General features: G+C 39.5%; 1 protein-coding gene and 1 long non-coding RNA gene across 2 annotated transcripts in view; one reads left to right on the top strand and one right to left on the bottom strand.

Moving 5' to 3' along the window:
- Positions 1-12,844, top strand: part of LOC105097696 (large ribosomal subunit protein eL13-like) — a 43,788-nt gene extending 30,944 nt beyond the window's left edge. Inside the window, 3 exon segments of the mRNA XM_064480271.1 lie at positions 10,640-10,720; positions 12,137-12,696; positions 12,699-12,844. Coding sequence (XP_064336341.1) covers positions 10,640-10,720; positions 12,137-12,696; positions 12,699-12,826 — 769 coding nt within the window. The 3' untranslated portion in view covers positions 12,827-12,844.
- The window catches only part of LOC105097691 (uncharacterized), a 708,424-nt gene that overhangs the window by 653,895 nt on the left and 27,608 nt on the right, over positions 1-26,921 (bottom strand). The gene's annotated exons all lie outside the window — the stretch shown is intronic.

Consider the following 26,921-nt stretch of genomic DNA (forward strand, 5'->3'; position numbering starts at 1 on the left):
GCGGCTAAAGAGAGATCAGTGTGTGGAGTGAATCCTGGCCTCTGAGAGATCTTTTTCCCTGAAACATGAAAGAAAGCCTTGAGAGGGGACTTAGGCGGGTATAATTCCTCTTATCCAGATACAGTCTGTTAGTTATGATAAGTCATGCCACAGTGACAACCAACCATAAAATCTCAGTAGCTAAATCCAAAAGAAAGTTTCTCGCTCACATCAAATCCACATGCCAAGGCTCACTGTCCTTATCACACCGTATTGTAACTGCCTATTTATTTGTTTGTTTTTCATAGCAGACCGTATAGTCAGGCCACTCAAGATGGTTGTCCTCTTGCTCTCTGTGCGTTCCCTGCTTGACCTACACCTACTTACGTGACTATCCAATCCTCTTAATTATAGGGCTTAATCAGTAAGTGCCTACGTGCTTGCCCCCGTCCCAGCTGCTGGCTTCCCTGGTAACTGATAAGCCAAGCTGACATCGAATCCCCCTGGAACTGGTAGCCTCCCTCTCCCCCTCCTTCCCCCCGACCCAGGAGCCAAGACTGTTGCCCTGTCCTGCCTGCCATCTGCAGTGGGGTGTCGCTCCAGGACTTCGCTCAGACGTGTGAATCCCCCTGTCCAGTAAACCACTGATGTCTCTGTCACTGTCTCTGGGCTGTTTCTTTAGCCTCTCGGCTGGGCAATTACCAGGCCGGCAGGGTGCAGCCCAACAAGACCATGCGCGATCTTTGGGTAGGAACCGTGTCTTTTCAGGTCTGTCTTATATCCCCAGGACTTAGCACAACACCTGGTACCTAGATGCTCCAGGAATATTTGTCAAATAATGAAGAAGAATGAAGGAACAGATGAACAAATGAAGCAAACTAAATACCTCTGGGCATCACTTCCAGGAGTTCTTACTTCTCTTTCTCCCTCCCCACACTTTAGGTACAGACCTAAAACAAATGCCCATTTTACATCAGGGTAGCATTACCCTCTTCCCCTAGGCTTCTGCAAAGGCATCATGCCCATGTAATTGGGCAGTCTCTTTTCAAGGTCTTCTTAGTGAGCCCTTGACAAAGTGGGGATATGAGTCAACAAGGGTGGGAAGTAAATATTCTTAGCAACCAAGCTTTGTAATGCTTGGATGAGGGAGAGGGTGATGGACAGAGGACACTGACCACTGGAGCTACTTCACAAAATGACGCCAGTGCAAAGCACGAGAAATCAAAAAGGCAACACAGACTCAGTGAGATCACAGGGAGAAAAAAAAGGAGGGGAGAAATACACTCATTAAGAGGAAGAGAGGAGAAGAAAATAGCACCTTAGGTTGTGATTCTCATCAAAACAAAACACATCCACATGACTTAGCAGCAGTGTGGGAGACCCCAGGAGATTCTTTTCCTTTCCCTTTTCTCTCTTCTTCCCATAGAGTTTCACCATTTTTTACTGACTAAATGCTAACAAAACTAATACTGCAACCAGCTATCTTCAATCCCCTTCCCTAAAGATGTTACCATTTCTTTTTTTTTTTTCTTTGCTAAAAAAGACCCTTTTAACCATGACACGCTGACGGACACCAAGCTGGCAGCTTGGAGTCTCTAAATTCCTCAATACCTTCATTCACTTACTGGAGAACTTATGCATTATTATTTTGCACCTAAAGCAAAATAGGGAGTGTATGCAGAATCATGAAAGTTGCTGGGACATAAAACCTCTGAACTGTAAATCTTGCAGTTTAATAAGAATTGTACCAAGGGGTACTGAGTCTGTTTGCCTATGAGGTTTTAGGAAAGGATCTAGTTCTATGGATCACAGCCCCATTCTTTGCACTTAGAGACTGAAGACTGGCTTACAATTTGTGCTGAAACACAGAGCTATTAGCCCAATTTTCTTCTTCCTTCCTGGACCCAATGCACCTGATCATGCATCCCTAAGAGAAGGTGCAGCTCCCCATCCCTATCCGGTGGTTAGAGGGAGAACTGCACAGTCACTGGGGCTTAACATTTGCCTGACCTTTTGCATACTCACATTAGGCAATAATGACTATTTCTGGACTGCAAAATACTAACTGAAGAACAGATAGATTATATAGTGTGACTTCTAAGTGGCACGCTGCTATGGTTTCCCACTGAAAGAGCAGGATTCTCGCCATTAGGTTATCTGAAATTTGCAGGATTGCTCTAAAATGTTTCCGCACAGCAATGGACGGTCCTTTGAACACAACTCTGCCTAGATGATCAAATCTCATCTCAGACTAGCAGGGAACATGATGGGCTTTTTGAAGAATGTCTTCATTGAATGCAGTGGGATTTGCCGGACTGAGGCACTGACTTCTGTCAATAAGGCATCTTTCCTGTGTTTATTATCTATGTTCCTATGCCAAAAAGTTATTGAATCTGAACCACCTGGGCATGCAAATGGGGGGCTTCAAGCCCTTCAAAAGCTTCCCATTGCTCTTTTTTAATTATTTTAATTTTTTAATTTAACTGAGGATCATCGCCTGGCCATGAGGGATAGGATGGTAGGGCAGGGAACACTATTCCCATTTTACCATCACACAATAGAACACTGATTTTTTTTTTTTAATTGAAGTATAGTCAATTTACAATGGTGTGTTAATTTCTGGTGCACAGCATAGTGATTCATTTATATCCCACTGCTCTTAAGATAAAATCCAAATTCTTTCTCATGGCCTGTGTTCCTTCTATGGTCAAACTCCAGACTATTCTCTATTCTCACCTCACCCCACTCTTTCCCCTAATTCACGATCTGCTACACTCACCTTCTTTTACCTCATTCAAAGCATCCTGTAGGACACCAAGTTTCTCCCTGCAGTAGGGTCTTTGCACACTGTTTCTTTAGCTTGGGATGTTTTTCCTCCGTTCCAGGCCTGCTTTAATTCTTACAAATCCTCCAGGTCTCAAATTAACACCACATCCTGAGATACCCACCACCCCAATTTAAATTAAATTCTCAGGGGGGGTTATAGCTCAATGGTTGAGCTCATGCTTAGCATACACAACACCCTGGGTTCAATCCCCCACTACCTCCTCTAAAAATAAAAATAAAACTAATTACCTCCCTCAACCAAAAAAATAATAATAAAATCTTTTAAAAGAAAGGATTTATTCTTAAAGTTCCCGTTTATACTTGCTGACAGGACTCTGCACTTTCATTTCACAGCAAACATCAAAATTTGAAATTAACTGTAGACTCCTGTGATTGTTTAATATCTATCTCCACCCCTAAAATAAAGCCTTGAAGTCATGGGTTCTGTCTTTTTGGTCTGCTGTATCCTAGCACTTACAACAAAGCATGGCACATAGTAGGCATTCAACAGTGAACGAATGAATCAGCCCACTGACTTCAATCCCCATTGACTTAGTAATCAGGAGGGACTGAATGTCTGTTTACTCAATGATCCATTGAGAAAATTCAAAGAAGTCTTGCCCTCAAATAGCTTATGAATACAGTAGGAGAAAATATGACAGGGAAAATAGCCATGTATAAATGAAACAGCAATTTACATGCCACGTTTCTTGTTGTTTCCTGGAAACCTAATGACAATCATGGGTACTTAACGCCCATATGTTGAACAGAGTTGTGCTAGACATACTTCTGATGGAGTTGCTAACCAGTCTGGAAGTAGCCCTTGGGCCATCACACACCTCCAATCAGGATAAAAGAAGCCCAGAGATTCAATAAGGAGGAGACACAGTGCTCTGACACAGATCCTGTCTCTCTCCTCAAGCCATGTGCAGGGTCGGCAAGGGAATCTTCAGGGAGATTGGGGAAAACAAATCCAGCATGTAGAGGTAGGGGCAGGTGCTCACACAGAAAGGTAGCTGAGCCAGAGCCATCATGAAAGTTCTCCCGCTTCAGGACAAAGGGACACCAGGGATGCGAAGCCGACAGGAAGGAGCTAAGGGGATGTCAATATCCTAAGAGGACAGGACTTGTTCCTCATGGGGTATCCAGAGTCCTCACAAGTGCCCCATGATAGGAAGAGCTACCCCTGTCATGAAAGAAAGCACCAGCAGTCAATTTGACCAGCACCAGACAAGTGATATTTTGCACCGTCTCTGTAAACTCAGCCCACACACTTGGCAAGCACACACACGTGCATGCACATGCACACGCACACACATACTTATACACACTCTGTGCTCTACTTCAGAGGAGCCAGAGGCAGCAGAGTGAATGAAAGACCAGGTGGAGCAAGCAGAACCAAAGAATAAACCAAGTTGCCCTTTCCCACTGGTGAACTGGGGATTCAGTGGTCAGGCTTCGAGGGAAGAGGTTGAATAGAGAGAAACCCTGAATTAGATGAGCAATTAAAGTTTCAATTTAGGTTGTACACAAATTCACAATACCTGAAAATGAGACTTTGAATACCTGAAAGTGTCTGAGATTTGCAAAAGAAATCCTCTGAGTTGGGGAAGGTAATCCAAAGAGTCTAGCTGAAGGCAAGTGCTTAGAAAATAATGAAGCTGATTCCTGATTGTACCTGCTCAAGTCCAGTCTTTAGTTTTCTTACAGTAAATCATCTACACAAAAATGATAAATTGAATGAGAAGAGCAGAACTACACTACAATAGGATATCTGAGTTGATGTAATCAGCTCAAATCCTTCTTCTCTGCTTAGGAAATAACTTACCAACCAACCAGTGTTCTCAGAATATTAGGAATAACAAAACCATAATTGTACCTATTTCATATGAAAAATGTATTCATATTTTTCTCTTCCTTCAGCAAACATTATTCATGAAAAAGATTAATTTCTCATCAACTCCCAGGAAAACTGTGCATCCTGTAATTGTGGATAATTCAATCATTTTGTAAATGATTACAATATATTACATCTGAATATGTTGTCCTAAGCAAAGAACTGCAGTGACAAATATCTCTCACTCAATCGTCATCACCTTGGGTGGCTGGTAGAGAAAATATCCTCCCATTTTTACAGGCAAAGAGCAGGAGACCAAAACAAGGGTCTGCAAATTATGACCTGCCAGTTGAATTCACCCCACCACTCGTTTTCATGTGGCCCATTAGCTAAAAATGTTTTTTTACATTTTTAATCTATTAAAAAACATCCAAGAATACTTCATGACACATGAAAATAATATGAAATTCAAATTTCACTATTCATAAATCAAAGTTGTATTGAAACATAGCCAATGCTCATTCATTTACATACTGCTTACAGCTGCTTCCACGCTACAGTAACAGAAATGAGTAGCTGCGGCAGAGATTGTATGGCTGGCAAAGCTTAAAATATTTACTATTTTCCCGTTAAGAAAAAGTTTGCTAATCCCTCCTCTAAAAGGTTAAATGGCATCTAATTCCACATGCCTGGTTAGCTGCAAAAAAGGCGTAAGACCACTGATTCAGACTATAAATCATTTAATCATATTTCCTACATATAACAAAAAAATCACAGCCTTTATATGTTTTTATTTCCCCATTCTACTGAGCCATCACTTTGTGGGGAGGGGGCAATAAAATCTTATAAAACTCAAGAAATGTTTGCTTGGAATGCCCTTCCCCCATCCTTGGCCTGCCTTAACTCTTACAAGCCTCCAGGTCTCAGATTAAATATTGCCTCCTGAGATGGCCAAAACCCCAATCTAAATTGAGTTACCTTTTATACCCCTGATAGTACTCTGAACTTCCACCTCGTAGCACTCATCAACAGAGTGCTGTGAACTGGGCAGGACCTTAGCAATCATATAATCCAGAGATCAGCTAACCTTCTCTAAAGGGCCAAATACAGTTGTCCTTTGGTACCTGTGGGGGACTGGTTCCAGGACACCCTGCAATACCAAAATCTGCTTATCCTCAAGCCCCTTGTATAATGGCATAGTGTTTGTATATAACTTACGCACATCCTTCCATATACTTTAAATTGTCTCTAGATTACTTATAATACCTAATACTATGGAAATGCTAATGGAAATAGTTGCTGGTACATGGCAAAGTCAAGTTTTGCTTTTTGAAACTTAATGGAATTTTTGTAAAAAAAAATATTTATTTTCGATTTTTGGTTGGTTGATTCCATGGAAGCAGAACCCATGGATATGGAGGGCTGGGAACAGTAGACATTTTAGGCTTTTCAGACCATATAATCTCTGTTACAACTATTCAATTCTGCCACTGAGCACAAAAGCAGCTACAGACAATAACCTAAATGAATGGGTGTGGCTCTATTCCAATAAATCTTTATTTATAAAAACTGGCAGCTGGCTGGATTTGGCCAATGAACTGTAGTATGCCAACCCCTGATATAGTCTATACGCTCATCTTAGTTTCCCTGGATTTCCCCTAAACCCTGGTACTTATTATAGTATCTAACATAGAGTAGACACTTGATAAATTTTGATGAATAAATGAATAAAAGCATGCTAGAAAGAAGGAGAGGAGGGAAGAACGCGAGGAATACAAGCAAATGTACTTACGGCCCTTTTCTTGAAAGTATTCAAAATATAGTTAGGGAGACAAGCTACAAATATATGAAAATGAAATTACAAAGAAGGATGGTGAGAGACTTAGATACCGAGGACCTTCTAAACGCAGAGCCAGATTTGAGCTGACTATGGAAATGTGTTGCTTGTTTGGATTTTTGTTGTTTGGGGAAGGAAGGTTGGCATTAATCAAATTTGTACAAAAAGAATCATCACATATGGATAAAAACTCACCGTTATAAAAACAACAGACAAATCTTTTTATAGAGTAAGAAATCCTTGAGAGATGCCTATAATCATTACCTAATAAATTTTAATTCTAGGATTTAAGTATATTAGGTTTTCCTAAGTTATGGCATATTTTTGTTTGAAGCAACAGACTCCCAAAGTACAACTTTCCTTAGGCCAGTGGTTTCAAATTTTAGGTGCCCAAGAATCACCTACAGGTTTTAGGTAAGCAGAGTCCTGAGCCCCACCCTAGCCTTTCTGAGCCAGAATCTCTAGGTAGAACCAAGGGAATTTGAATCTTAAAACTTTCTTCCTCATTGAATTCCTCTGTAATTAGTCTGTGGAGAACACTGCATTAGGCTTTTGTTGTCACGGAAATTGAATTTCTGTAATTAATGGTAAAGATGTTATGATTTTACAGGAAAGACTATTCAGTAAGGAGTAAATATCAGTATGTCCAACATCATTGTTTCCTTGCTATTTTTTTCCCAGTGCATATTTTTCCAGTATCTTCGAGATGCTGATCACCTTCCAAGATTTCAAGTCTTGTCTTCAACTGACAGCCAGTACATTGAGGATTATATGTTGTTTAATATAATTTGCCTTCTTTTTCAGGTTTCTCAATGCATTACTGATGCCTCTAAAAATTAGATAGCTTATTACATACACCAGCTATCTTATGAAGCTACAAAAGATTGAGTGTTTTTTTTTTTATTTTGAAGCCATTTTTATAATCTTGAAAAATCAAACAATTCCTTAAATATGCAGAGTATCATGAATTCAAGAGAGTCTCTTGTATATACAGTTGGTATCCCAAGTTGGTGACAGGATCCACTGATGATCATTACCAAATACATGTATGCCAGATACCAACAGGCAGCACAGTATTTAAGAAATTAAATTTTTCAGTCTCCCTACTGTCTAGCAAAGAAAGATGTTTTCAACCATTGCAAGCCATGATCACTGGACTGAACTATAGTATTAGCATGTATATAGTCAAAATATGCTGATGTTCATAGACAAAATACCAACTCTTCCTCCTTCCTCCTTCCCTACTAGAAAGAACCAATTCCTCACCTTCTAATGTGAAAAGATTTGGAACTATAATAATAAAAGCTAATTAACTGAGCATTTACTATGTACCACACACTGTACTAAGCACTTTAAATCTCAGTATCAATTTGTTGTCATGATAACCTGTGATGGCAGTTCAATCATCATCCTGGTTTTACAGATGAGGAAACGGAGTTAACCGACCCAGATCACAGAGCTGTTAAATAACAGAGATGAGATTTGGACTTGAGATCATCTGACTCCCAATCCTATGCTACATGTTTTCCCAAGAATTATGAGATCCTGGTGAACTGAAATGAGCACCGGGCTGAGATCCAAGAATGTTCTAAATGTTCTAGTCTCAGCTGTGATACTAAGTAACTGGGTAGTTCTGACTGTGATATTTCCCCTCTTTGGGTTTCCATTTCCTCTTCTACAAAGAGTGGTAATTGGACTACTAGATGAAAGATAAAATTGCTTCCAAGACTAATATACATGATTTAAGAGCAGCCACTTTGCACAAAAAGAGGACTAGAAAGACAATGGGAGCCATCTGGATGTGAAAATGATGAATGGCAAAAGCTGTTGGAGGGGATAGTTTCAGATTAGCATTCAGTGCCACGGGGTCCACATGCCACGTTGCCAGTCTCCTGCAAATTGCCTGCAGCTGCACTGATCTAGAGGCCATGTAGAGCGCCGACCCCTTAACAGTCTGTTCAAGGTATTCAGTCTTGGGTTTCCCAGGAGCCCATCCAGCCCGGTAAAATTCAATGTCTTATGATTTGCCAACTTCGTCATTAGAAGTGCAACAAAGTTGTTGTTGTTGCTGTTTGAACTCAATTATCACTTCCCTCCAAATAGAAAGGATACCTTTGCAAATTCTTTCTTGAGTAGTTGACTGTGGAGGATTATCACACCAGTCAAAAAAGCGAAAACCATCTAAAGAAATAACCACGATATGATGATGGGAAAAGAGCTGCAGCGCTCTCTCATTCACATGTCGCTTCCATTGCACAGCATCATGCCTCTAATGCTCATGCTCCCAACCCATAATGCTCTTGCTAAGGTTTCTACAGATTTTTAGGGACTTACAGTCTCATTACTACTACTTATTCTTATTTCGAGATCCACAGAAGTCTTATTCTCACTCATTCTAGCTTCCTATTGCCATCATCTCTCTGCTCTATGTTAACTTAGTATCTCCCTAAGTATCTTTCCCACAGGGCAGTGGTGGAGACGACATAGGAGGACCCATCGTAGCATGCACAGCAGAGCAAACAGTTCTAAAGCTAATATTACACATCACTGTTCTTAAATTTCTCAAAGCCGTCTTCACCACTGGGAATTTGGCAGTGGCCATATTTTTTCTTGAAATCCCAGACCTTTCATCATGTTGCTTGACTTCCTCCCCATCTTCCTGGTTCCTTTATTTCTTAAGACACCCTCTCAAAAATACTATACCCAAGATGTTTTCATGCAGGAAAAGTGGCTGTTTCTTTTGCCCTCCCTTCCAGACGATGCCCAGAGCCTATTTCTTTATACCAGCAAAGAACTCTGCCACCGGCGTGCTGATTTACCAAAAAATAACTTGGAGCTCCATCTGCTGTTACCCAATCTTAGCACAAATCTATTACTCAAATATAAGTGGGGTTCTGCATGACCCAGGCTCACAATAGTGTAATTTTCAAAAAAAAAAAAAAGTCATTCTGATTCTGACTCTTTGAATTATTTTAAAAAGATTCATTTTTTTAGAAGGCCAACTGCATCACATCTTAAAATTCTTCTCACATGTCTCTCCATCCCCAACTTTCATGTTAACTACTCAAAATTGTTCTTTCCATTTTTCACGCTTCAGTTTTCTAGAAGAAAAAAAAAATTAACTACCCAATATACTATCACCACAGATGTTTCCTTGTTCCCCTCCTGAACTCTCTTTTGTACTAGCATTTTTTTTTTTGCATGTTTGCATTTTGTAATATCTCTTAGCTCTTTTTGAAACCCCCTCCCCATCCTTGGTTCACTGATGGGTCTGATCAGCACAAGTGAAAGAAGAGGAGGTAGTGTGGGCAGATACAGCATTTTCAGTACAGGTAGGGGGAAAGAAAAAACAATGTGATACTCATACATCATGGAGTTTTGTTCCTTTTACAAATAAAATAAAATTTTTGAATGAATGGAAACAAGACAACAAATGAACTGCAGCTGAATCATGCAGTGACAATCATCATGCCTGGAATTCTTAGGACTTAAAAGAGATCACAGGCCAGAAACAAATTAAAGTTCTTTTTGACATAGTCAAAGACTTGACTGAAAAAGAGATTTAATTTGAGAACTGTATCTGAAAAATGACAGCTGTGAATGGATTTGAATGCAACAACATCTATTAAAGGGAACTGAAAACAACTATATGCTACAAATACAAAAGACTCTATGAACGGTGTATTTGTAGCTCCAGGCAATATTCAAACGACAGAATAAAACAGGACCCAGTGTAATGAAATCCAGTCCAGCCGAGTGTTGACAGCAGAATGCAAATCAAGAGAGTCCCTGAATCAGTTAAGCTTCATGGATTGCAAACAATAGAAGAGCTCCTGACTAACTTAATCAAAATAGAATGTCATTATAAAAATAAGAAGGTTTGCACAGAATGGAGAGAAAGGTTTAAACCTGGCCATCTCACTCCTCTGCTGCAAATGCTTAAGTGAATTTCTTTAAACTATAATTAAGATCAAGACCAAACCATTAAAATAGGGCCTATACATCGTGCATGGCCTGGCCCTTCCTGCCTCTTCAGCAGTTTATTTCATCTCTCTCTCCCTTAATCTCTAAATTACACTCACCCTGACCACTTCACAGTTTCTCGTCTACCAGTGTCTTTTAGTTACAGGGCCTTTGCACATATTCTTCCCTCTTCATAGGTGCTTTCCCCCTTCCCACCCCTCCTTCAACCAGTTCTCCTGTACTCATCCTACAGGCAAAAGTTCAAACTGCACTCTCAGGTAAGTGAGTTTGGGGTTGGATACATACATGAAAATCCAAATAAAACAACAAAACAAGATTATTAACTCCAGCAGAACATTCAAAAGTCTCTGTAAGAAAAGAAGAATGATTATTATACACCTCATGACTAAGGCATGAATACTATCTAAAGATAACAATCATACTGCTGAACACTGAATTTTCTAACCAGAATTATCATATAACTGTACCAGGTGGGAGAGGGGTCAAGAGAGTGATTCCATACATGACAGGGAGGAAGACTGGGGGACAGGTGAGAGGGAGCTAAATCTTTCCCTTCCACAGCAGAAAAGTCACCAAAAAGTACCTAAAACTGGAAAAATCAAGATATAAAAATGAGCAGAAGACCTAAACAAGCAATTTTCCAATGAAGACATACAAGTGGCTAATAGGCACATAAAAAAAATGCTTGATATCACTAATTATCAGAGAAATACAAATCAAAACTACAATAAGGTGTCACTTACAATAGTCAGAATGGCCATCATTCAAAAGTCCACAAACGATAAATGCTGGAGAGGATGTGGATAAAACGGAACCCTCCTACATTGCTGGTGGGAATGTAGTTTGGTGCTGCTGTTATGGAAAACAGTCTGGAGATTCCTCAAAAAACTAAAAATAGACTTACCATATGATCCAGCAATCCCACTCCTGGGCATATATCCAGAGCAAACTCTAATTCGAAAAGACACATGCACCCCAATGTTCATAGCAGCACTATTTACAATAGCAAAGACATGGAAACAACCTAAATGTCCATTGACAGAGGACTAGATAAAGAAGTTGTGGTATATTTATACAATGGAATACCATTAATCCATAAAAAAGAATAAAAGTATGCCATTTGCAGCAACACAAATGGACCTGGAGATCTTCATTCTAAGTGAAGTAAGCCAGAAAGAGAAAGAAAAATACCATATGATATCATTCACAGGTGGAATATTAAAAAAATTTTAAAAAAGACACAAATGAACTTATTTACAAAACAGAAACAGACTCATAGACATAAAGAACAAGCTTATGGTTACTGGGGGAAAAGGGGTGAGAAGGGATAAATTGGGAGTTTGAGATGTACAGATATTAACTACTATATATAAAATAGATAAACAAGTATCTTCTGTACAGCACCGGGAACTATATTCAATATCTTGTAGTAACCTATAAGGAAAAAGAATATGACAACGAATATATGTATGTATATGTGTGACTGAAACATGCTGTACACCAGAAAATGACACAACATTGTAAACTAACTATACTTCAATTTTTTAAAAATAATATATTTTTTTAAAAGATATAACATGGTTTCCCTGGCTCTGCACCCTCGGAGGAGGCTCACTGGCTGCAGCCAAGGTGCCCAGACCAACAACATGATCCTGAGGCCCTGTTTCCACAAGGTCTAGCAGTGACACGTGGCCACACAGTTCAACCACCAGTGCACGAGATCTGCAGACCCAAGGGTGCCACATCCCCAGGCGCCCAGCACCCAGCCCGCTCCGGCCCGTGGTGAGATGTCCCACAGTGAGGTACCACACCAAGGTGCACAACGGCCAGGGCTTCAGCCTAGAGGACCTGAGAGTGGTCAGCATCCACAAAAAAGGTAGCCCGGACCATTGGGATCTGGTGGATCCGAGGCGGTGGAATAAGTGCACGGAGTCCCTGCGGGCCAACGCGCAGTGGCTAAAGGAGTACTGCTCCGAGCTCATCCTCTTCCCCGGGAAGCCCGCAGCCCCCAAGAAGGGAGACAGCTCTGCTGAAGACCTCAAAGCAGCCACCCAGCCGACGCGACCCGTCATGCCCAAATGGAACGTCTGCAAGAAGGAGAAAGCCAGAGTCATCTCAGAGAAGAACTTCAAGGCCTTTGCGGGTCTCCTCTTGACCCGTGCCAATGCCTGGCTCTTTGGCATCCAGACAAAAAGGGCCAAGGAAGCTGCAGAACAAGATGTTGAAAAGAAAAAAGAAAGTGCTGTTGGCAATTTGTGATTAAAAAATATATATATACATATATTATATATATGTATATATATATAGAATGCAAAATTCTCTCATTTAGAATTTTGAAGATAAATACCAAAAGAAATAGCTAGAAGAGTTCAAAGTATTTGCTTCTGGAGGACTGGGGAGAGAGGGAATCAGGAAATAGAGTTAAAAGATAACTGTTATCTTTAAAGTAATTCTAGAGAATTTTTTTGATTCTTAAAGCCAGGAATATGTATATCTCTAAATTTTAAAATGACAGTGTTATTAAAAAGCAGTGAATGTGCTAATGGAAAATTAAAATATGAAAGCTACAATGAAGACTGGAGTCAGGCTAATGCACGTTGCAAAAACTCATGCATCCCCTAAAAGGGAGCCCTCCTGCACTGCTGGTGGGAGTGCAGACTGGTGCAGCCACTATGGAGGGCAGCACGGAGGTTCCTTAAAAAACTAAAAATAGACTTACCATGTGATCCAGCAATCCCACTCCGGGGCATATACCTGGAGAAAAATAAAATTCAAAAAGACACATGCACCCCAATGATCATAGCAGCACTATTTACAATAGCCAAGACATAGAAACAACCCAAATGTCCATCAACAGATAACTGGATAAAGAAGCTGTGGTATATTTATACCATGGAATGCTACTCAGCCATAAAAAAGAATAAAATAATGCTATTTGTAACAACATGGATGGACCTGGAGATCGTCATTCTAAGTGAAGTGGGCTGGAAAGAGAAAGAAAAATGTCATATGATATCACTTATATGTGGAATCTAAAATATAACACAAATAAAGTTATTTATAAAACGTTAAGACTCACATACATCGAAATCAAACTTATGGTTACCAAAGGGGAAAGGGTGGGAAGGGATAAATTAGGAGTTTGGGACTAGCAGATACACACTACTATATATAAAATAGATAAACAAGTACCTACTGTATAGCACAGGGAACTATATTTAATATCTTGTAATAACTTATAATGGAAAAGAATCTGAAAAAGAATAGATTCATATATATGCGTGTGTGTGTGTGTGTGTAACTGAATCACTAGGCTGTAAGCCAGAAACTATCACAACATTGTAAATCAACTATACTTCAATTTAAAAAAAAAAAAGGAGTAATGTTTCTTATATACTACCCTTCATGAAAAAGGAAGGATGACAGAAAGCAGAAGCCGTAAGCCCAGGGGATAGAGCCACAGGCCACAAAGGATTATTCCCAGACCATGAAACCTAGTGGAATTCGCTCAGCTAGGCTTAGAAATACTTGAGACAAATGACCCTTTTTTTGTTTTCTACCTTTTCAAATTGAAATACATATAACAGTTATCTACCGTTGTATTCTGAAAGCTGATAATTTGGTTCTTTAGTTTCACAGGTCCACAGATAGAAAGCAACTGTGCCTCAGATTAGGTCATTCCCGGAGCTTGACCCAAACCTGATTTGATGATGAGATTTAAGACTTTGGAGCTGATGAGATTTTGGACTTAGAGTTGATGCTACAAGTTAAGACTGGGAAAATCTGGGATCAGGTGAATGTATTTTGCACGTGGGACAGATGTGAACATTGGTGGCCAGAGGATACACATACCTATGAGAAATTAAAATAATGAATTTGTGTTGTTTAAGCTGAAAAAAAAAATGAGTAATGTTCCTATATCTTTCTTTTGATAATTTTAACTTAATTCAATTGCTAAATTGCTACTGATGGTTTGATTCATAAACTATTTTTTTATAATGCAGGGAAGAGAGATTTTTCATAGCCAATGTTGTCCCTCTTAAGTTAATTTTAAAACTCCAAGTCACTGCTTTTCAACAAGGGAAGAAACATAACTTACAGTTAGTAAAAGAATTCAGTATTTGTATCCGAACGTGGTAGGTATCATCAACCACAATACTGATTAGGTTTCAATCTGAAATATTTGAGTGATGGCTAATTACCTTAAAAATAAAATTGCTTATTACTCAATATGAGTTTTTTTCTTAATTGCAAATAATGAACCAACTCTGTCAATAATTTTACATGTTAAAAGATGTCAGACTTGAAAGAGAACAGAATTTAATGCTTCAGTTTTGGAGTTTTTAGAAAAATCTTTGGTTTCTTGCCCTACCTTAGGAAGAAAGTAATCACACTGTAGTTTGATTTAGAATTTCGATAGAGTTTATGCAATCACCTTTTTCATTTTTCTAAGCCCTTTCAAGGTAAATTTCTCTACTGCTTCAGGAAATTGCATTAGAGGTCTGATGAATTTGAAACAAGATATTGCTTTTGAATTCCTTCATTAATTCATACCAAGCTAAAAAAATAATTCTAGAGTTGAAATATTTGAATTTTCCTTGAATTAAACTTCCTAGTACAAATTATCATTGTTTGCAAAAGCCCTGTAGGGCATCATTTAAAATTTTTTTTTATACTTTAGTAGCTAAACCAGAAAATAGGTATTTCCACTTCAAACAGGCCACCACACTACATACTTTTAGGCAGTACCGCAGCCACTGCATACCTTTACCCAGCCCACGTGAATGATGCCTCTTGGCTGTACTGAATGGCTATGGACAGTTGCCTCTGGCAACTGTATGCTCAGTTTCATAAAAATGTTCTACCAAGAGTAAACATTCAATAAATATTTGCTAATTAATTAGTAGTTTCTGTAGCAGCAGGTTCCATTGAATATTGGTGAGGTATTAGAAGACTCCAATTCCAAAATCTCTTAATGATCAAGGAGTTCCTATGAAACAGTTTTAATTATATGAGACTCTCCTAACTTGGGCTATATCCACACGGTGCAAAGTGAGTAAATATTTGGAAATTTTTGCATTCATTTGTTAAGGAGAAATAGACAAACTAGATTTGTAATTCAAACCAGCAGTGTGATAGTAGGCACTGACCAAGCAAATATAATGAATACCAAAATTCTGTTTTGCCCTTGGAGAAAGATCTCACCATTACTTCCTTGTCCAACACAACGTAAAGTTTTCTATCTATAGCTGCCTTGCTCTTAACAAAATGCTGTCACAGACATCTTTTCCTTCCCTTTTCAACAACAATATGAAGTGGTATTGTTATCAGCATTATTACTATACATTGGATGAAACTGAGACTTGGAGAATTTAAACAGCTTAACCATGGGCACAGCAAGTAGTAGCACCAAAACCGAAATCCATGCCTTTTTAACTCCAAGACGTGAGCACATTCCACCACACAAGGTCAACCTCTATTTCAGTCATTCTTTAATCCTTCCAATCTTCCCTCTTATCACTTGAATGTAAGAGCATAATGAAATGAGAATCAGGTTATTTGAAATAACTATGATGAAGAAAACTGCCAAAAATAAAGATAGGCAAGTCACTTGATTTGCAAACTTATGATTAGAAAGTTTATTAAATAAATGGCATGAAGCATGGAGCCCACAAGTTGACCTTTCTTATTGAAAATGTTTTTCCCCTTCAGAAATTGGCAACAGTATGGGGGTAGGGAAAGGTGAAATAGAATGGTAGAGCTAGAAGCATTCCTTGATGCCCCGAAATCTTGGTTCCAATCCAACTATGTGTCCTTGAATGTCTTTAAGCTTCAGTTTCTTCATCTCTAAAATGCATAGATCCAGGGGGAGGCTATAGCTCAGTGGTAAAGTGCATGCTTAGCATGCAGAGGTCCTGGGTTCAATCCCCAGCACCTTTGCTAAAAATAAATAAATAAACCTAATTATCTCCCCACTACCGAAAAAAAATTTTTTAAGTCTAAAAAAAATGTAGAGACTCATACCCACTCGCATAGTAGGTATTGTGAGATTAAACAAGATAGCGTATGTATGGTGTTAGTACGTGACAATTATTCAATATAATTGCATCTAGCTGGATATTTCCCAAATGGTTAGAAATGTAATTTTTTATTTTTATTTTTTTACTATCTCTACACAGACCATACCATGTGACATACTGAGGTAGATGCTATTATACAGAACAATTATTATTTTAGGTCGTTTACACGTAACTCACCAGATACTAACTAGCACGGTATCTCAAGAGGCAACTTGTTCAGTCTGGTGTGGCTGATGTTCACCCTCTCCTGCTTCCCTATTCCAAATTTTCCAGCTTCTCTTACCCCTCCTAACCTCGTCCATCCTTCTGCTCCCACCTCTGAATCCCCCTTGAATTTTCCCTGCAGGGTCTCAACTCCCAAGCTGCACTTTCCCTCAGCCACCGCCTTCAGGGGCTGTAGGAGCCAGGGTGGAGAGTGAGCCTTTTGGAGGCATAGGGCTGAGGGATGGGGTTTCAGCAGGGTGGGGTTTGGGGCAAGTGGCTGCGGGAGAAAGTACAGCATGCTGAAACACGGAGGAGACAGCACTACTGCTCCAAAGTTCCTCCCTCCTAAGCCCCTGCTGGCCACCTTTTAATGCAAACCCCTCTTTACTCTCAAATGCCCTCTTCTCTAGATTTCTTCCCTTCAATGCCTGGGCTCAAACTGCTTTTCCAAAAGAACTTCCAGGAAGCCCATCTCTGTCTGCCCTCATCTGTTCTGGAAAACTCTTTCCAGACTCAAACCCACTTTTCTGCCCTGGCCTTTCCTAGGCTGTAGCTTCTTCTCTCTGGGCCATTGTCTTCACTATCCTTCACCCCTGACTTTCATCCCTCACCTGTTTACCTCAGTTAAAAGGGAAAAAAAGAGCCTTTTTTAAATGTTAGCTCAGTAATGGTAGAGATGGGATGAGGCATGAAGAACAACAAGAAAAATCATGAAAAAGGATATGCAGATAACTGAAGTTTGAGGAACAGCAAACCAACCCACACCTTTTGAAAATGAGAAAACTGAAATCCACTGGTGTTACGAGAATTGTTCAAAATCACACAGCTGGCATGTGCCAGAGCCTGAGCTATGCTTAGTCTTTTCTGCAGTGTGTCTCCCAAGGCGGAGTCATATTCAGATCAGCTGTGGTTATTCAGCACAAATAGACAAAGTATACCTATTACGAAGAGGCCCAGTTCTCCCACTCATTTGGAAGTAGTTTCACATCCCTTTCCCTTTGTTTAAAGATTTCCTGGCCTCTTCTAACCCCCCGTTTTCAATTACAATTTCACACTGTAGAATAAATGTCTGTTATCATTTGGGGAAAGAGATGTGGCTAGCAAAATATTATCACACAGCAGGCCCATTTGTGTCTTTGGAGGGAGGATATAAACGCAGATACACACACACACACACACACACACACAACTCAGAGAAGGACCTTGGTGATTGAGTTAAGAAAAAAAGAAAACTGCACCTTCTTCTCAGAATGATGGACTTAAACAAGAGGGACATCATACTGCAGGTCTTTAAAAATCCTGAGTGACAACATCTGAAGTTTTTACAGGGACCTCCAAATGCTGCAATCATTCCACTTCTAGAACTTAGTCAATTCTTTTTCTAGGAAAGAAAGTAAAGATAATAAAGACCTATCACCTAATTCTGGACTGTGGCCGAGTCACTGTGTAAACTGTAAACTTCAGTTACCGGCCAGCTTTCTCAAGAGTTAATCAATTGCTCTGAACAATGAACACGATGACTCTTCCAGGCACAGCCCTGCAGAACAGAAAGGCTCAGCGTCGTTCTGCAAAAGGATGAAGCCCAAGTCAGTGTCCTCCAGGTTTGCTAGCTCTCTTTTGGAATTCAGATTTGTCCAACCAGCCTGTAAAGATGAGCAACTAAAGAGGGAAGAAGAGCTGGCACAATGCCATGAAGGCACAAGAGATGAGGAACTCAGAGGCCTGGATTCTTTTCGTGGCCAAAACAAAATATAGCTCCAAAATCCCCGGAAAAAGAAAACTTACCAACAACATTCACACCAAAAATGCCAAGGACTAACCTCACAGACTTTCCTCCCTTCTTATTCAACAAGACTCTGCTCTCAGGAAAAAGCTGGGGCACCACTGCCTCCATTATCACTTATTAACTAGTAGGCAAGTCGTTTAAGCTTCGTGAGCCTCAGCCCTCTCCCCACCAGCAAATATGAGATATAATATTACCAACAACTATTAGCGTGAGAATTTAATGAAATAATACACTGAAAGCATTTAGCAATATGCCTGGCACACAGCCGAATAAATGACAGCTAGTATGTACTACAAGGTACGGCAATGACAGTGTGGCTGGAAAACAGCTTGACAATTACCCAAGCCAGTTTGCACGTGGTGCGCGAGAAAGGTAAAGATAAAAAGTTAAGAAAACAGACAACATTTCCCTTTCTTTAAGATTTTTGCTAAAGAATGATGACTGGTTTACAAATAGTTGGCAGCCAAGCACCCAGGATGTTTTCCTTATTCTTCTTATAAAATCCAACCAGTCCTCATAAGAATAGACCCTGTGTTGACCCAAGTAGACTAGGGTTGCCAGAGTTAGCAAATGAAAATACTGGATGCCTATTTAAAGTGGAATTTCAGATAAATAATGAGATTTTTAGTAAGAGTATTCCATGACATACTTGAAATGTCTTTACTCAAAAAGTATTTGTTATATATCTGAGATTCAAATTTAATTAGGCATCCTGAATTTTATCTGGGACCTCTAATAAACACCTGGGCTCCAGGAATCAGGAGAATCTAAATGGTGTATCTAGAGCACCCTCCAAAGACCACAGGTGTAAGCTAGGGGGCTAATAAGAATATTTAAAGGAAACAGAAATATGATATTTACCTTTACTGACTTGAATGAGTTTCTTTTCCTTGCAATCAAAAAGGCTTGAATACCAAACACTTACCTTGTCTGTTTTAGTTTCCCCTCTTAAAATATAGAGGAATAACAATCATAAAGCTTTATAAAAACAAAATAGAAACTAAATGTGGAAATTCTTTGTAAACTAGGTTGTGGGGATTTCCAGGTAAAAACGCTACATTGAACACATGCTCCCTCCAGAAACCCTTCTAAAATAATAGGAAAGGGTTTTTTTTTCAAGCATGAATTCAAATGGAAAGGAAAAACAGAATCAAAAAGGACGAAGAAGAGACAAAGCAGGAGCAACCCCTGCAAGGTGCCAAACCAATGGGCAAAGCCGTCTTGTACCTTCTAGATCAGACCAGCTTAATACTATCAAGTGACCTCAGTCCACAACGGATGGAGTGCAATCCCACAGCTAAGTCCAGTTCAGATCCTTGGCCAACAAAACAATGATTTATAATAAAATAGTGGGTGTTTTCAGCCATTAATTATGAGTAACTTATTATGCAACATTGGAACACACAACAGAAGGCAGAATGGGACTGGTATCCTTAAGATATAGGGCGCTATGTGACACAGAGATCCACTTCTAACTAAGAAAATCAGAGATAGGTCAAAAGGAAAGTAGCATTTCAGCTGGTCTTAAAAGGTAAGTGAAAAAACAAGAAGCATTTCAGATAGTGTATAGCATAAGTTTAAAGATGTTCTCTCTTTCAGAGGGCTTTTGAGAGCCCCAGATACAGTCTGGAGGTTCCCTCAAATTATGGGACATACAAAGATGAACTGAGGAGTAAAATCCCAGGTGATAATGGTAAAGAAGAGAACGCCATTAAAAATATTAGCTTCAATTCTAAAAAAAATAAATTATTAAAAACACATTATTCCCAATACCTTTCAAATACTGCTACCTGCTGACAGTTTTCCTTGCTAGTGAATACAGAGACCTTAAATTTTTAATATAAGTATTATTGCTTTTTTTATGGACTATCATTAAAAAAGACCATTTCTGTTGCAACTGACAGAACGTCAATAGAAAGCAACTTAAGCAGTGGGACAACTTTATTGACTCAAGAAACTTAAAAGTCCACACATGAAACTGACCATCTCTAAGAATTCAAATTTCATTCTCTCTCTTTCTCTCTGTGTTTATGGGTTGTCCCATTCTTACCTATCACACAGAGGTTTCAAAAGATATTGACTGAGGAGGCTACGGCTTCAGGAAGGACTAAGTCATCCCAGCTCAGAGAAAAGTGGAAGCTTCTTTTCCCCAACCCTCCTTACTAGTATTTAAAATCCCAGGGAAGGTCTCTGATTGGCTGACTTATTCGTATGCCCAGCCTTGTCCAATCATTGTCATCAGTCGATAGGATAATATGATTGGCAAGTCCCCAAAGAACTGAATTAACATCTCACCGGCATCCCCAACAGAACCACTTGTAATGAAGGAATAACAGTTCCTACAAACGAAGGGGTAACAGTGCTATAAATCAGAAGAAGCAGTGTGAAAGTGCTGCCGGGCTGATCAAAAAAATTAAAAAATAAAAAGATGCTAGTACACAGATACAATGACTGGTTTTGTTTGTAGAATTATAACTTGAACAACGAACCCTCACACTTTTAAGGGCAGTATAACTATTCATTCCTAACTCACTCTTTCCTCATCCCACCTCAAACTAATGTGATTAACTCTAGACTTAAGAAGTCATAGTCTTTGAGGAATTAAACAACATGCATATCACAATGAAGGTCAATGAATAGACTGAGAAACATAAATCACCGTTTCTGAATTCCTGACATGTGCAGCAAAGAAACACACAAGTAGGGATACATACCTCTTGAGAATGCAAAATAAGACTATAGGCAGCAAAAATAATGTGAGGAAGAGATAAATTTTCCACTTCCGCACAGCATATTTTATTTCCAAACATCTCATTCTCTCTCAAAAACTGCAGTGCAGATTTTGCAAACATGATGGGTTACATAAGTAGGATTATGTACTCTTTGTGCAAACGCTGAAGCCAGCTGTCCATCCAGTTCTATTTCCCAGATAGGAAAAAGATTACTACCCAGCTCCAACATAATGCTGGGGAGATGCTGATAAATTCTGACTCCCTCATTCCAAGTTGGGAAGAGGAAAATATATATGAAAAGCTTGCTCAACCAGACTCTCTTAATGAAGGCAAAGGAATGCTGATTATATGATTATGGTTTTATCGTTATGTATCCAGTGTGTATATCAAGGATCCACATAATATATTTGAGTATTATGGGTTTAATTGTACCCTCCAAAAAATCATATGTTGAAAGCATACCCCCCTATACTTCAGAATGTGACCTTATTTGGAGATAGGGTCTTTACAGAGGTAATCAATTTTAAGTGAGATCATTAGCATGGGCTCTGGTCTAATATGACTGGTTATCCTTATAAAAAGGGGAAATCTGGAGACAAGCACTGACAAGGAGAATGCTATGTGAAAATAAAGGCAGTGAGGCACAGTGATGCTTCTATAAGCCAAGCAACACTAACGACTGCCAGAAAACCACCAGAATTAGGCAAGAAGCATGGAACAGACTCTCCCTCATAGCTTCAGATCAGTCAACCCTGCTGATACCTTGACCTTGGGATCACAACCTCAGAACTGTGAGACAATACACTTCCATTATTTAAGTCACAGTTTGGGGTCCTTTCTTACAAGAGTTGTAGGGAATTATACCTAAAGCAAGAAACACAGCATAACAGGAGTGGAAATCAAAGAGGGAATACATTACCTCTGAGAATCTTAAACTTATTGTTGCATTCACCTAATGAAGAAAGGGTTTAGTCCATTCTCCTCAGACCAAATAAAAGTCAGAAATTGAGGTAACTATCTTCATAACCCAGGCCAAAATTTCTACAATGTTTTATTCAGTAAAATCAGATTAATTAAAGCAAAATTAGTTTCCTTCCTAGTGCTTAAATAATCCAGATAACGGTCTCAACCCTCAACTTTGGTTGAAATAAACCTGACTTCAGATAGAGGAGTTTAGATTCCCTTTGACCAAAAAGATTTAACACCTTCATCAGTCTCTTCACTGACCCACAAAGAGATCATTAAAAGACAGGGTTTTCCCTTTTTAACCTCCTAAGCAACTTAGTCCCTGTTTCAGTGTCTGTTCTAGTCCTGCCTTTCAGTTCCAAGTGGGTCCACGTTCCTTCCTGTGCAAGTGGTGGGGCAGGTAGCTGGAGGGAGGGGTGAAGATAATGTTGAAAATGCAGAAGTAGTAATCCCAACCATCAGTGTCTATCTGTCTGGTGAAGGTCAAGACCCTGTAACTGCCCGGGAACAGATGTAGGCTTCTCAACCTTTCTATTTCAGAAGCATTAGCCTCCCACTCAGCCAACTAAAGGACTCAGAGCTTTCATGAAGAGATTATAAATCTGATATCCCTGATTCCAACACTCCAACAAGGTTCGTTTATAGGCCAGTGTACTTTTGGTAGAACTATATAGCCCCTAGCTTCCCATTCATCGGTCAATCTGAGCATGAAATCCAGTGGTTTCTCCAATAGGTAATGAGAAAGCGGGATGCAATAAAATAAGTTCTCAACTGGCCCTAAAATAGCCTGGAAAGTCTGGGATTTGGTGTCATTTCAACTTCAGTTGAAAAATATAAAGAGTAAAACGGGGTTACGGCTACCACACTGTTGAAAAACAGGGGTTCTAGGAGAAGCATGTTGTCCTGTTCTTGTCTCCATTGTCTTTTAGTCAGAAAACATGGCTATTTACTCAATTTCAGAAGCTCAGTTAGAAATACAAAGAACTGGGTAGATGTGCCAACCTATACATTCAAAACGGCGAATGCCAAGTTGCTCTGTGTAGGCAGATGTGAGCATTTGGAAAAGCCTTTGAGGTACATATGTTTCAAGCAGACGTGGAACTGCAAAGCCTCAAGAAAGCTACAATTTCAGCACCTTTTCCCCTCCTAAACCTGTTCAGTCCCCTCAGATGACACTCCTTTCACTTCAGGCTTGGTTAGTACCTCTCTACATACCCCATCCATCCCCCTGTGACTCGAGCCTTCACACCGCCTTTTGGTTTCAAACCTTGCTTCACTTAAATTGCTCTATTAATACCACACTCCCACCTCTACCCTGAATTCACCTCTATAACCAAAGATTATCTCGGTCTTGTTCCTACATCCCAGCACCAGCTCACCAGTCTGATGGTTCACAGCCTTGGTTTGCTATTGTTATTTCAAACTTCCTCTGTATTAAGAAAGATATGTGACTTTTTCTCCCAAGTGCCACTTACTATTAATTTGATAAAGGCTGTTTCAGGAGCTATATTAAGAAAGATTTTGAGGTCTCATCCTCACTTAGTTGGTAAGGATGCCTCAGCTATTAGCTGTACCTGCCGAAAGCCACTAAGAAATGGAAAAAACAACAATTCTCCTGTGTGTCACCAAATTCTATGCTTTGGTTTAGTTATCTCCTCAAATACACACACACACACACACACATACACACACACACATCATTTTAAAAGAACTATTTTAGTTACATATTCTTACATCTAGTAATCTCACATCTATGTGATCAAGACAATTTTAACCACATGGTAGGAACCTGGTGTTGCAAGCCCTGATATTTGAAAATGGGGTCTGCAAATTTAACTTATAAAAAGACAATAGTAACGTGACAAATTATAAAACATTAGCGCATACACTTACATGTATTAACCATGTTGCCTCGAAAGAGCCTGAATAAAGACAGCAAGAAATGAGTCGACTAGCAGAAGAAAGAGATAAGGTTGAAAGCATGGGGTAGAATCTGAAAGGTTAAGCCTAGAGGAATGGAGGGTCTCTGAAAACGCCATGCTTAGGAACATCCAAGGAGATGCTGAAAAAAAGGAAGGGACTTCTAAAGAAGAAGGCACCAAAACCCAGTTGCCTTATTTCAGGGCATTTAAGGGTAGATGGAACATCTCGTGAATAAGATGGTATTAGACTCCGTCCCAAAATGAATAACCTTGAAACTGAAATCCATAAAAAGAAAAATCACATGAGTTAAAGCCTCTGTAGTCTATCTTTAAACACATTTTTGGGGGGGTGGGGGAAATCTATTTAAAACAAGCATTTAGAAAAGCATCATTTCCCTGGCATGATTATTATGTGCTTCATGTTGGCAGGAAGACTTCATTTCCAGTGATATTTTCCAATTGTTACAATAAAAAAAAAAAAAAACACTGCCACTTTCTTTGCAATCCGTAATTTTGTATTTTTAATTTCGATAACTCAAGTCTCTCTAAGCAGAAATAAGCTGCATATTCATGAGCCCTGATTTGCTGTAATCATTATTTCTGAGGCTCTCTATCTGTGAAGACTCCAAGTACTTGAGTCCTTGTTCTCAGGCAATTATATCAGATTGGCTTGGAGCTGAGGGAGCTGGGAGACTCCACTTTTTCCTTTCTTGCTTTGAAGGGCTCTGTTACTCTGTCTGAGGTCAACTTTCCTTGCTCTCAGATGGGGCTGATAATTAGTTGCCTCAACATTGGCAGGAGGGATAAAAGTCTATTTAATATATTAACTAGAGAATTGTTAACTTTTCATCAGTCAGCCTTTAGTCATAGACAGCAAAGGAAAAAACCAAAGGAGGAAAAAAAAAAGATATACTAAAATGAGCTGAGCCAAAAGTAAAGGAAGGCAAATATCCATCAACAATGTTTTGCATATGTGAAAGATACGGATGCAGAAATAAAATAATAAAACCAAGATTGCCAAAGGGTGAAAAAAATACTGGGAACTATAAAAACATCTAGAAATCATCTATCTTCCTGTCTAAAACTTGGCTTCTCTTAGTGGAAATAGCCCAGGTTGGATATTCAAAGAAATGAGAGTTTGAATGTCAGCTCTGCTACTCACCAGCTCTCTGTCCAACAGAAAGTTCCCTAATCTCTTGGCTTTACTGTCTTTGTCAGGACTGGTACCCTCATCTACGAAGGGATTATTATACTCCCCTCTAAAGGTTTGCTGGGAGACGTAAGTGAGATGTGTTGAGAGCATATAGCATCGAGTCTACCGTTAAGTATATACTCAATAAATATTAATGTCTTGCTCTCCTTGGCTTCTCTTTTTTTTCCTTTCTGGCTCAATACCTATTCTGTTTTAAAAAGCCTAACAGCTCTCTTTAGCAACCATTCCAGATGATACCAAGCACCTCATTAAGGAAGTTCTTCCTAAAGATGATACCAAAAGAGATATCCTAGGCACCTATCCATTTGCCTGCAATTGGCCTTTCCTGAGATATAGCAGAAAGAACGCAAATGAGGATTCCAGGTCAGGCTCCAACGTTTACCAGATGTATGACCTTGGGTTCTCTCAACTTCAGTTTCCTCATCTGCACTTTTTAGATTTAAAGGAGGTACATTGTATACAAGGGCTTCCCGCAGTCGCTGGACCAAGTAGTAAATAAATAAATAATACCTGTTGTTGTTTTGTCTATTCTCGTCTTCCTACTTCTGCCAAGAAAACGCCAGCAAGAAGAAACAGCACGTTTGAGGAACGTGTCCTTCCTTTCTGTAATTACTTGGCAGCAGTTATGTGGCTGCATCATTGAGTTCCAGAACCACCTTGAACCAATAGCTGGATTCTACCCCAAGCCTCCATTTTTCAGATGTTTTGCGTGAAGCAAAGAAAGTTAAAGTCCCCACTGGAGGTCACACAGCAGAGAAAGACTGAGATTTTAAAGCCATGAGCTCAAAATCATAGTGTGTCTTAGGGGCAACTGCACAGCTTCTTGGAGTGACTCAAGTCTACATCTTTAAAAATCTGACCCCCACAGACCATTTTTTTTTCTGTCTGCCAGTTGCTCTATTTGTTTCTATGTTTGTTTGGGATAAGGTGAATTCGGTATACATATTTCCAGCATACACAAAGCTACAGTGTATTTATGTATTCACTGACTTACAGAATGAATCTCTACCAGGGAAATAATGATCTTTTCTATACAAGTTCCTTGAGGACAAGGACTATGTCTTCATCTTTGTATCCCTACAAGTACTTAGTAAAATGCCTCCTAATAAGTATTTGCTAAATAAATCAGAGGGAATTATCTAACTGAGGGCAGGCTTCCACCTCTGAACCTCTGCACCTGCTGTTCCTCTCCCTGCAATGCTCTTCCTCCTCTCTTCAATTAGCTGACTCATTCTCATCCTTCAGTTCTTGGCTGATGTGACACTTCTTCCCAGAGGACATTCCAGACCTCTGTAAATCCCAGTGACTTACTGTCTTACGCTCCTGGTAGCTTCTTTAATTGTGCCCGTCACAATCAGAATGACTAGATGGTGTGTTTTACAAAAGCCAAATGAGAACACATATATACACCTAGGGCCTAGCATTGTGCCTGCCCACTAGAAAAGGCTCAACAAATATTCATTGGAAAGTGAGCAGAAGAATGCAAAGCAGAGACCCAGAGTGAATTTCTGACCGGGTGTTAGGAATACATGAACCAGTTCCTACTTATCTTCGG

Source organism: Camelus dromedarius, chromosome 27 (assembly GCF_036321535.1).
Source record: "Camelus dromedarius isolate mCamDro1 chromosome 27, mCamDro1.pat, whole genome shotgun sequence".
Classification (NCBI taxonomy): Eukaryota; Metazoa; Chordata; class Mammalia; order Artiodactyla; family Camelidae; genus Camelus; species Camelus dromedarius.